We start from the raw sequence: 12212 nt of genomic DNA on the forward strand, positions 1-12212 counted from the left end.
GACCACGATCGATGGGCGGGAGCTGCTAGGAGGAGAAGTTAGCCAACAGACGGTCCCAATGATAATGAGGGTGGCAAGGCACAACGAACGGATAGCGTTTAATGTGGCTACCTTGGGAGGAGCTCCCATTATTTTGGGGATGAGCTGGCTGGCGCTACACGATCCGCTAGTGGGCTGGCATCAGAGAGTGGTCTCCTTTGGGTCAGCGCATTGCCTAGAACACTGCAAAGAGGGGAAGGCTCCGGAAGGGGCCAGAGCCACCCTAGCAGGGACGGAAGTAACAGATAAAGGGAAGGTGCCCCTACAATACGCCGATCTGGGGAATGTCTTCAGCGAAAGGGAAGCAGACAAACTGCCGCCGCATAGACCCTTTGACTGTCAAATCAATCTACTCCCTGGGGCCCAGCTCCCAGTGGGCAAGCTGTACGCCATGTCAGACAGGGAGATGCAGGAGTTAAGGGAGTTCATTGACAAAAACCTGAAGCGAGGTTTCATCAGAGAGTCCCGAGCGGTGGGGGGCAGCCCAGTGTTTTTTATGGACAAAAAAAACACAGATAAACCGAGGCTTGTAGTGGACTACCGGGCCCTAAATGCAGTGTCGGAACCTCTGGCTTTCCCTATGCCCCGAATTGATGACATTTTGACCAGGGTGAGAAAAGGAAAGATTTTTACGAAACTGGACCTGAGGGGGGCGTACAACCTGATACGAATAAGGAAGGGGGATGAATGGAAAACCACCATGTTCACCCCTTTGGGGGCCTTTGAATATCTCGTTATGCCCTTCGGTCTACAAGCAGGCTCAGCGTGTTTTCAATCGTTTATGAACCACGTCCTGGGACCTTTGCTCTACAAGAATTGTGTGGCCTTCTTAGACGACGTGTTGGTATATTCAGAGAATGAGGAGCAGCATGTAAGGGACGTCCGAGAAGTGTTGGGCAAGCTGCAAGCAAACCAGCTGTGGGTGAAACTGGAGAAGTGTCAGTTTCATACCAAGGAGGTGGAATTCCTGGGGTACCGCTTGTCAGACAGGGGATTGGCCATGGATCCAGGCAAGGTCCAGGCGGTGCTGGAATGGAAGACACCGAAAACGAAGAAAAATGTGCAAAGATTCCTAGGGTTTGGAAACTTTTATCGGAAGTTCATCAAGAACTTTGCCCACTTGACGGCTCCCATCACTGACTGTCTCAGCAGCAAGAAGAAATTTGTTTGGATGGCGGAGGCGGAGCGAGCATTTGAAGAACTGAAAAGGGCGTTCGCTTCTGTCAGGGGTTCAGGAGCAGAGGCACAGGAAAGGGAGGAGATAGAGACCGAGGGGGAGGAATCCGAGGGAGAGGTTAGCGATGACAGCCGCCCTAGGTCTCTAAGTCTTTCCAGTGAATCGGAGGATTCACAGAAGGGGGCTCCCGTGGTCAGAGCAAAGGGGTTGCCAAGGGGAACACCCCAGGAAGGAGGGGCCAGAGGGGACTCAGAGAGCAGCAGTTGGAAATCGGGACCAGCTTCCCCACCAAAGAGCAGTAGGGGGGAGGAGTCCCAGGTATCGGCATCAGGCAGCTCTCCGTCAGCGGAAGGACATGAGTCAGGATTGGCCACGCCTGCATCAGAGAGCGAGGAAGCGGTCAAAAGGAAGGTCGGAGACTGGGCGCGCGCGCCAAGTTCAAACGTACAAGAGGGTGGCGCAGTGAGCAGCCTGGAAAGGGAGCCAGGTCCTAAAGCCCGCCGAAGGGAGGGGGAAGAGTCAGAGGGGTCCGCGTCCGAAGCGTCCAGGAAGGAAGGGACCCCGGGGGGCAGTAGGACCCAGAGGCGGAAGGAGAGACGGAAGAGGTGGAGTAAGGTTAGAGTCTTAAGCTGGTGTACAGGGGGCGGAGATTCAGACGGAGCTTCGCCGGTCTAGTCTCTAGACGTAGAGACGCACGCTAGGGCTTGAAAATGGAAACTGTACTTCAATAAAGACTTTTGTACATTACTACTGGCTAGCGTTGGTCCTCTGTGAGCTGGGACCTGGAGGCAGTCTCTGACAGCTTCGGAAGAACAACTCCTGCATGTGGATTTACGAAAACCTATGAGAGTGGAAACCGATGCATCAGACCGAGCGGTAGGGGCGGTGCTTCTACAACCGGGGAAGAGTAAGTCGGAGTGGAGACCGTGTGCCTTCTTCTCGCGAAAGCTGAATAAATCCGAGAGGAACTACAAGGTGTATGACCGAGAACTACTCGCCATTCACGAAGCGTTCCGGAGATGGAGGCATTTACTAATTGGTGCACAACATAAGGTGCAAGTGTGCACAGACCACAAGAATTTAGAGTATTGGAGAATGGCACGAGTACTCAACCAACGACAAGTGAGATGGGCCCAGGAGTTCTCCAAATTCCACTTTGAAATTTGTTACGTGCCAGGCCCAGAAAACGTCAGGGCGGACGCTCTCTCACGTAAACCTGAATATTTGGAGGGGGAGGGAGCACCCGAAGAGAGACATATCATCCCAGAGGACCGATGGGTGTGTGGGGCGGCACTGGTGGGGCAAAGAGAACTGGTAGAGGAAACGGAGAATGATGAATACGCCCAGGATAAGCTCAGAGGTCTCAGGGGGGGAGGGAGAGAACCCCGGAGGCTTTGAGGAAAGAAACGGGGCATTGTATTACAAAGGGGCACTGTATATACCCGAAGGAGAATTGAGGGGGAGAGTACTCAAGCAGTTGCACGACAGCCCCACAGCGGGGCATTTTGGGCAACACAAGACCATGTGGTTGGTCACCAGGGAATTTTGGTGGCCCAAGGTGAGGGAAGATGTACGGGATTATGTAAGAGGGTGTGACCGATGCCAGCGAGCCAAAGGGGAAAGGCGGGCCCCGGCGGGGTTATTAGAACCGTTACCCACACCAGAACGACCATGGGAGGCGGTATCGATAGATTTTATGACGGATCTGCCGAGGTCCAAGGGGAAAACAGCCATCATGGTAGTAGTAGACCTGTTAACAAAGATGTGCCACTTTGTAGCATGCTCACATGCAGTCACAGCGGAAGAGACAGCGAAATTGTTTGTAGAACACATTTTTAGGTTGCATGGCGCCCCCTTGAGGGTGGTCTCAGACAGAGGCAAACAATTTACGTCCAGGTTCTGGAGGAAGCTCATGAGCTTACTGCACGTGGAGGTCAATTTTTCGACTGCCCGGCACCCTGAAACCAACGGGCAGGCGGAAAGAGCAAACGGTATCCTCCAACAATACCTGAGGTGTTATGTCAATGACAGAGAGAACGATTGGGTCGAAAAGTTGGTGCTGGCAGAATTTGCCTACAATAATGCGGAGAATGTGTCTACAGGGATGAGCCCCTTTTTGGCTAATTATGGGTGTCACCCCAGGGCATTTCCAGGGGGAGGAGGGGAGAGATGGAGCGTCCCGGCAGCCGAACATTTTGTAGAAGAAATGGAAGCGATCCATCGTCAGCTCCAGCTCAACTTAGAAAGGGCCAAAGAAGAATATAAGAGGCAGGCAGACAAGAACAGAAGGGAAGGTGAAACCATAAGGGTGGGGGATCAGGTGTGGCTGTCAACCCAAGGGTTGCCGTTCAAAGGGGGTTGTAAGAAATTGAGACCCAAAAGATTGGGACCATTTGAGGTCATTCAACAGGTCAACCCAGTGGCTTTCAAACTCCGGTTACCCAACCACATGAAATTGCACCCAGTATTCCATAGGTCATTACTGTCACCGTATAGGGGGGGACGTGAAGGGGAGTCTACCAGGGGACCAGCCTTAGAAGAAAGGGAACGCAGCAGCCATGTAGCGGAAATCATCGATTCCAGGTGGAAGGGAAATCAGGTGGAGTATTTGGTGGCGTGGGAAGGGGAACCGGAGTCAGAAAACACCTGGGTAACGGCGGAGGATGTCAATGACGAGGTCTTAATAGAAACGTTCCATCAAAGGTTCCCGAGGAAACCTCAGTCTGTAGCAAGGTTCAGGAGGGAGTACTTCGGCACCACCGATGAGGAGGAGGAACTGGAAGGATTCACGGAATCGGAGTTGGAAGAAGGAATAGACTCTGATGAGGAGGAGTACTTGGAGACCAGGAACAGCAACCGGTGGAGGGAAGTGTTCGAGACTTCGGAAGATGAGGGAGGTTCTTTCAGGGGTTTTGCCTCCTCACCGCCCATAGAGGAGGGGACGGGAGGGGGTGAAGGGGGCCCTGGAGGGGAGGTGGATGTCAGGGAACTGCCATCGGAAGGACAGGAGGTGGAAGGGCTCACAGAGGTTGAGAGAGACTTAGCAGCTGAAGAGGGAACCAGCAGGGGGAGAGAAGGAGCTCCAAGGGAAAGTGAGTCGGAGGGATGGCTCAGAGACACTTCCAGCGAAAACAGTGGGGAGGTTTCAGGACCTCCTATAGGGACACCCACTCCTTGCCAGAAACTGTCGCGCCGAGAGTCCAGAAGACGTGTTTCCGTTAAGGAGCTTTTATGCTGGAAGAGATTCCGTAAGCGCCCACTGTCGGATTCTGCTAGCGACTGATGGAGCCATGCTCAAGGGGCTCCGTTACCGGCAGAGGTTTGCGGACTTAGCCAAACTCTGAGGGACCAGGATTTTATGCACAAGCAGCTCATCATCCCATCACATATATGTTGCCCTGGGAACTATACAGACAATTGCTTCTTGAGACAAGCCTTATGGCCTGCCCAGTGTTACGCTCGTTCCATGCCTTGAAAGGGTTTGAGCGGTTTCCCACTTCTCCCCCGCTTTCTAAGAACAGGTCTGGGTGGTTTTGCCCTGCAGCTTTCCCTTGAAAAACCCACTCTTTACTGCTGAATCGGAACAACCAGCAATCCGCAGAAAACCTAATTGCCATTTGTTCCAATTCAGTGGTAAAGAGTGGGTTTTCCAGGGGGGAAGTAGCGGGCCAAACAGATGGATGAGTCCTTATTTGGATTAGGAGCAGGGAGAACCTAGGTTCAAAGCACTGTTCAGTCATAAAACTCACTTTGTGACGTGCCTCTCTCTCTCTCTAATCCTTGCCCACCTAGTGGAGTCATGAGGATAAAAGCTCCTTCAAAGATAAACACTTAATGGCAACAACTCCCTCTCCTCTCCTTGCCTTGCCAGCAGAACAGAATTGTCTCTTCCTGCCCTCTCTGCTCCAAGGACCACCACAACCTTGCCCTGACCTGTTAGAATCACATCCTGCAGACGAAACACCTTTCAACAGCAGTGTTATATACCTGAGGTGCCTGTGCGTGCACGCACACATGATTTCTACGTCTTTAGAAACGGTGGAATGGGTTTAAATGTGCAAAGGTCTCCTGCAAGCTTCCTACATGGAGGGCAGGACCTGGGGGGGCGGGGAGCTCCTTACCTGACTCAGATAAATGGAAATGTCCTGCAGCAATAAGGAAAGGAATTGAGAGCTGATGCTTGCTAAAGTAGGACTGGGGAACTCTTATAGGAGAGAAACAAGCAGCTTCAGCAAGTCATAACTCCACACAAAGATGAACTGTGTGGGGCTGGGCAGCAGAGACAGCAAACACTCTGCATCATTTCCCATGTGACACAAAGGTCTCTTGGAAAAAACAATAATTCCAAGACAGATTTCCCCTAAGGGGAAATTGTGCCATGTAGCTATTTCGCTTTGGAGGCTACCTTGCAGCAATCCACTTCCCTAAGTGTGTCTTACAAGGTCAATTTCCCTGTGGAGAGAGAGAGAATGATATGGGCATATGTGTTCGTGTGTGCTTTTAATATCTGCATATTTACAAATATAAAAACACAGAGGAACAGCCATGCACTCAGATAGGGCTTCTCCTGTTATTGAATATTCATCCTAATTTGCCTTGCACAAAGCTTAAACTGAGGGTAAACAAACAAACAAACAAACAAAAGATAAGATAAGATAAACCTAAATTTCCAGAAAGCCCTTCCACCCCTCCCACAAAATACTGGCAGTCTGGAAGTGACCATAGATAGCATGCCTGTGTATAAACCTGCATCAGTTCACCCCACATGCAAATGGCATATCCTTGAAGCCCCTTAGCCAGCTGCAGAATTCAGACTTAACTGTCTCCTTTGCAGCCACATTCCAGCTCTCAGAGTGTTTCTACCCAGCAAAGCAGGTAAGGGATGTCCAGTAGCTAGTAAACACCAGCCATCCAAAGTCAAGTAAAGAACCTTTTCCAGCTCTTCACTTGACACAACACATTAGGATTTCCATTCCTGGGCTTTAACACACGGTCCTTGAAGGTGCTGTTTTTCTAGAAAAAGAGGTACCGGAACTCACCATGAATAACTCCCTTGTTGTTTTCCAATGGCAATGGTGCCAGAAATGAGTTCCTGCAAGTTCTGGGTGAAAAAAAGCCCTGGTCCTTGAGACTCAACATGAAGGAACTAAATACAAAGATGTTCCATTTATACAGCACAACGTTGTCGGCACACAATACACCTTTGCCGCCAGCCAGCCGCTGCCTTCTACCCCAGCTCATTTTCAGATACAATGGTACCTCGGGCTAAGTACTTAATTTGTTCCAGAGGTCCGTTCTTAACCTGAAGCACCACTTTAGCTAATGGGGCCTTCTGCTGCCACCGTGCCGCCGGAGCATAATTTCTGTTCTCATCTTGAAGCAAAGTTCTTAACCCGAGGTACTATTTCTGGGTTAGTGGAGTCTGTAACCGGAAGCGTATGTAACCTGAAGCGTATGTAACCCGAGGTACCACTGTACTTGTGTGGCCTTCACCTAGCAGTGGCCTGGTAAGTTCTACCTTCACTTACTTTTTTGGCCAACCAGTTGACCTGGTAGTTAGCCAAGTGCTCAGCCCACCTCTTTGAACAAGAATTGATTTCATGTGACACAACATGTTCCTATGATATCTGTACCACATCATGGCATCACATGCTGTTATCACCTGATGTGCCCTGTTGTGTGGATGAATGGAAGATATGTAGGCATTAGATCAACAAAACAGATCCTGCTATTAACTAAATGAGACCTCCCTAGATCTAACCTGACATTAAACAAATAGGATAAAGAATTACAATTTAATGTATTGACCTAAAGTCACTACTTACCCATATAAGACCACTTGGACCCTAGAAGGAAAATAGATATAACTTAGAACACATACAAAATAAAGTACTATAGCTAAACATGTGTATAAAAGTATAACATAAAATAACAACTATATATATATATATATATATATATATATATATATATATACACTAGTAACTAAGAAATTCAACCAGAATTTGGTTAATTCTTTCTCTCTCTTAATCTGTTTTCCCATTGTATGATGTCTTTCTAAGATTGTAAACCTGAGAGCAGGGACTATGTTTAGTAATTTGAAAGCTGCTCTGGGAACCTTTTTTTTTTTTTTTTTTTTTTTTGCAAAAGAGTGGGGACCTTGAATGAAAGAATGAATATTTCCTCAGAAATAAATGCATCCGACAGATATTTAACTGCTATTGGTCTGGGGAAAGTAGCTAGGACAGGCATCCTATGAGTAGGATGGCAACTGTGAGTAAGGAAATGTCATAAAAAGAGCCTGTGTGGTATAATAGTAGAGCAGAGGGGGTCAATGTGGAGACTGCCTGTTGCTGCTGAATTACGGCTCCCATCAGCTCCAGCCAGCATAGCAAATGATTAGAATTAGATAGTTGGATACAAGATCTTGAGGGCACGATGTTGGCTGCCCCTGGGAATTCAGATTCAAATTCCCACTCAGCCGTGAAGCTCACTTGAATCAGTCTCCATCTCTCAGCCTAATCTACCTCACAAGGTTGTTGTGAGCTCAAAATGCGGGGGCCACAGACGCAGTGGAGGACCTTGGGGTCTCAAATCTCAGCAGCGCCCTGGGCAGCCACCTCCTCTCGCGTTCCATTCTGCATCATAGTTGCAGCACCCCTGTGGCATTCCCAAGGCTCCACACCCAGGGCGACCAAACAGGTCACATTCCCCTAAAACGGCCTCTGCACGTACACTACCTTGGGCTGCATGGTCAGAAACAAAATGATGAAGGCAACGCTCCAAGATCTTCCCCCTCCCCAAAGGCAGAATAGGGATGATGATGTGTAAAACAGGGTTGCTCAGCCTACAGTCCTCCAGATATTGTTGGACTCCCAACTCCCACCAGCCGAAGCAGACATGGCCTGTTTTCAAGGTGGTGGGTTGGGAGATGCAGGCAAAGAGCATTTGGAGAGCAATAGGCTCCCCATGCCTGATTTCCAACCCCTAGCAAGTAGGGGCCATTGCAATTCCTATTTGTTTTGCTGCTAGTTACACTAATTGAAGATAGTCTAGGAAAAGACAACACACACACACACCCCAAACACACACCTACAGAAACTGAGCTGTGTTCACAGTAAACTCAAAAGCTGCTGAATAATGCTGTTCAGAAAGAGTGAATTCTTAACAGCTTCTGTTGCTCTTATTCCTCCACACTTTGCTTAAAGAAAGAAGTTGCAACAGCCCAAGGCACACTGAGCTCAATGCCTGGAGCAGTTTTAACTGGAGAGAGGGATGAGAAATTTTAAAATAATGAATCAAAGAAATAAAGAAGGGCAGTAAGAGTAGTATCTCAGTTGTGTTAAAGCCCTTGGTGTTTAATACAAAAACCTTCTGGTTGCTCCCTCTTAAACACACCAGTCCTGCTGTTGAAACAAGAGACAGAAGTTATATTGTGAAAGGAGGGGGAGGCAGGGACACCTGTGTGTTCTTAGGAGGTTTCTGTGGGAAGGGAGAGAGGGAGGGGCACTGGCTGCTCCTTCTTCTCACGTACGCCATGCATGGTACTAACACAAGATGTTTGCTGCAAACAACCTTTAAAAGCCCAAAGCACGAGAGGTTTTCAACACACACACACACACACACACACACACACACACACACACACACACCTCAATCTTCATTCTGTTCTTGCATGAAGATGACTACAGTGGATTTATTTATTTATCATCATCATTGTCATCATTATCATCACCACACCTTTCCTCCAAGCAGCTCACAGTGGCAGACATGGTTCTCCTCCATCTTCATTTTATCCTCACAATGGATGAGGCTGGGCTGGGCTGGGTGACAGTGATGGGCCCAAAATCACTCAGCTTCATAGCTGAGTGGGGATTTGAACCCAGGACTCCAACATTCAGTTCAAAGTGTTGAACATCACACTGGGTTGACATCTCCATTGAGCTATTCAACTTTCCATCAGTTTTCCCAGGACAGTCATTAAACTATCTGGGCTACAATTTCCAGGATCCCCCCAGATCCCTCTTTAAACATTGGTGGTACATTGGCTACATTTCCAGTCCTCAGTAATGGAGGCTGACCTAAGTACTTAATCCTACTCAAAACAAGTTAATCTTGTTGATTAGCTTCAATGGGACTGCTCTGGATCCTGCAAATGCAAACACTCGTCTTTTCCATGCACTTAAGAACATCAAGTGTGGCCACTAAGACATCTGAAAGGAACTTCCAAAGGAGCAACTGTATTGGTTTCTTGAAGAAAAACCAACAGAGTCCTGCAGCACTTTAAAGACTAAACCGTTTACTAGAGCACAACTTGCTTTCCTGGACTAGGCTAGAGTCCACTTAATCAGCTCCCTGAAAAGTTGTTCTCAGCAGGCTGGGGTGGGGAAGAACGTAAAAGGTAGATTGAAATGGTAATAAAATGCAAAACATGCAATTCGGTTAGTGCTTAGCTTCCCAACTGCCACATGCATTACTGCTACAGTACTTTAGGAACAGGGACAACAGGAAAGAAGCCTGGAAATGCATTACCGTTGACAGGTGCTTGTGCAGAAAGGTGAGCCTCTAGGAAGAGAGAGAGAAGAACAGCTGCAGTTGTGGCCGACATATCCAGGGAAGCTTTTCGACTCCTATGCAATTCACACAGGGCTGCCTGCCCTTCCTTCCGTGGAGCAAGCTGGCTTCAAAGAGAGACACACGTACACCACCAGACACTCCTGCTAATGACTTACGGGCTCTCCACCCTGCCAGCCTTGGCTTCTCAGCAGCTCAGCCCCCAAACAAATGATGTCAGGGATGGACCTGCCTCCCTGGTCACATCTAGAGCTGCAGAGCATACTTCGTGTGTTCTGTTTGGGAAGCATTCCGTTTTTATTTGCAAATGAAACATTGCAGTGCACAACTCTTGGGGGAAATCTCAGCCCTTGCTCATTAAGTTCAGCAATGTGCCTTTTACTTTCAGGCTCCACTTCCCCTACACTGAACTCACTTTTGGGGTCCCCAAACCAGCACCTCTGCGGCCAAACTAGGCACACTTTCCATGGTATGGATGCAGTTAATATGCACATGTGCCCGTCTCACAAATGTGCTTGCCTGGTGGTGGGAAGCAAAAAGGTGGTCAGTGCTGGAAAAGGCTCACTGAGCAAGAACACTCCCCCCCCAAAAAAAAATCTGGAATGAGGCCTGAGCCTATCTGAAGATTACTGGGGAGAGGATTGAACTTGGCACCTTCTGCATGCCAAGCATATGTCCTGCTGCTGCCTTATGTGTCCCCCCCACCAACTGAGAATTTGACATACCACATTCACATTTTCAAGAACAATCCAAGGGTTCTCCTCCTTATAAGGGTTTGAGGAGAGAAGAGAGAGAACTTGGGAGACCACATTATACAGCAAGGCGGTCCAACTTTTCATACAAAGTGGGCCACAAGACAAACAGTAAATTAAATTTCCATACTGTAAATTAAAGTGTTTCATAGTTTAGAGGTCCTGGGCCCTAAGGAAGTCAGATTATCCTCCACCAGGGCCAGGGCCTTCTCAGTGATGGCTCCGACCTGGTGGAATGCTCTGTCCCAGGAGACCAGGGCCCTGTAGGATTTAACTTCCTTCTGCAGGGCCTGTAAGACAGAGCTATTCCACCTGGCTTTCAATTTGAACTTAGCCTGATCTTTTATTCCCCTTCCTTCCTTCCCCCTCCCCTTTTTATGAAGATTACCCACTCTGGGATCCCACAGCTAATTATCCCCTGGTTTCTTCACTGGCCCACATAGGACTAATTTAGCCAGCTAGCCCTGGTGATCATCTAATGTTTATTGGATGGATTTTCCTAAACTGATATTTGAATTCTGAATGTATTGGTATTCACGTTTTATACCGTATTTTATGTTAGTTTTTGTTGCATCAATTAAGTGTTTTAAATTTGTTGTTAGCCACCCTGAGCCCCGTTTTCTGAACCGGGAAGGGTGGGGTATAAATAAAAAATTATTTATTTATTTATTTATTTGTAATTAAACACACAATTAATAGATTTAATTATTAAACAAATTTGATGCAGAGAAAGATTAAGTTCTTTTGTTAACAACACATGACAACAATATTTTGTAAGGCCTTAAGGTGTTTTTTTTCTTGAATGTTGCTGAAGGATGACCAAAAAGGCCTCGCGGGTGCATGTAGCCTGCAGGCTGTGGTTTGGACCACACTGTTATACAGTCTTCAGTAGGGTGGCAATGGCTACTCACAGAATGAGGAGAAAACAAGATAGACAAAGAAGGCCTTGTAAGGATCTGGAGCTGGTAGGCATAACTTTTTATTTCGAAGAAGCCCCACAAGCCACAGGTGCAAGATCCTTTATTTTCAATAATACTAATACCAATAATATTTATACCCTGTCCATCTGGCTGGGTTGTGCACTCTTGCATGTGGCACAACCGGTGTGCTTGGACAGTTTCCTTCTACTAAACTGACGCACTCCTGGCGCTGGGCCACCCAAGTCCCTCCCCATCTCTTACTATAGTTTGCCATAATTGGAGTTGATCATAGGCTAAGCCTGTTAATGATGAGGATTTTCATCTGATTATGTTTGATCTAACCGTGTCTTGCTCTCTGACTTTTTCACCCCAGCCTCTCTTCTAATCTTTCCTCTCCAGTTTAGTTTTCAGACAGAGATCATTTTGCAGCAGGAGGGTTGCTTTTATTTGTTCTTTTAAATGTTTACAACTGGCTTTTTAATCATAATCCTCAAAGGTGGGTTCATAACAGTGTCTGTTTCTCTCTCTCTCTTAAACTGCAGTCCTATATATTCCTACTCACAATTAGGCCCAATTGTTCTAAATGGAACTTCCTCCAAATCAAATGCGTAGGGCTGCAGGTTTAAAGTAGTCCCAGCTCAAATCAAGAGTTGTTTAACATTTATGGGGAGCAGTAGCTGTGGTAGCCCCTGAACTGTATATATAATTATTTTATTTCAGAATTCTGTAATGCATTTCTGTGGGATGCTG

The 12212-nt window shown here is 47.6% G+C and overlaps 1 protein-coding gene across 6 annotated transcripts in view; it reads right to left on the reverse strand.

The window, feature by feature from the left end:
* Positions 1-12212, reverse strand: part of CA12 (carbonic anhydrase 12) — a 35592-nt gene that overhangs the window by 18796 nt on the left and 4584 nt on the right. For 2 of the 6 annotated variants that reach the window (XM_028706415.2, XM_077918646.1), the window contains exons 1-2: positions 9749-10371; positions 7042-7062 (exon numbers count right to left, since the gene is read on the reverse strand). The exons of 1 other annotated variant lie outside the window; for it this stretch is intronic. In XM_028706415.2, coding sequence (XP_028562248.2) covers positions 7042-7062; positions 9749-9824 — 97 coding nt within the window. In that variant the 5' untranslated portion in view covers positions 9825-10371. Of the gene's footprint in view, positions 1-7041; positions 7063-9748; positions 10372-12212 lie in introns of those variants that run through there. 3 more of the 6 variants (XM_028706416.2, XM_028706417.2, XM_077918645.1) reach the window with 3 other exon arrangements.

The sequence above is a fragment of the Podarcis muralis genome, chromosome 14 (genome assembly GCF_964188315.1).
Source record: "Podarcis muralis chromosome 14, rPodMur119.hap1.1, whole genome shotgun sequence".
NCBI classification, from domain to species: domain Eukaryota; kingdom Metazoa; phylum Chordata; class Lepidosauria; order Squamata; family Lacertidae; genus Podarcis; species Podarcis muralis.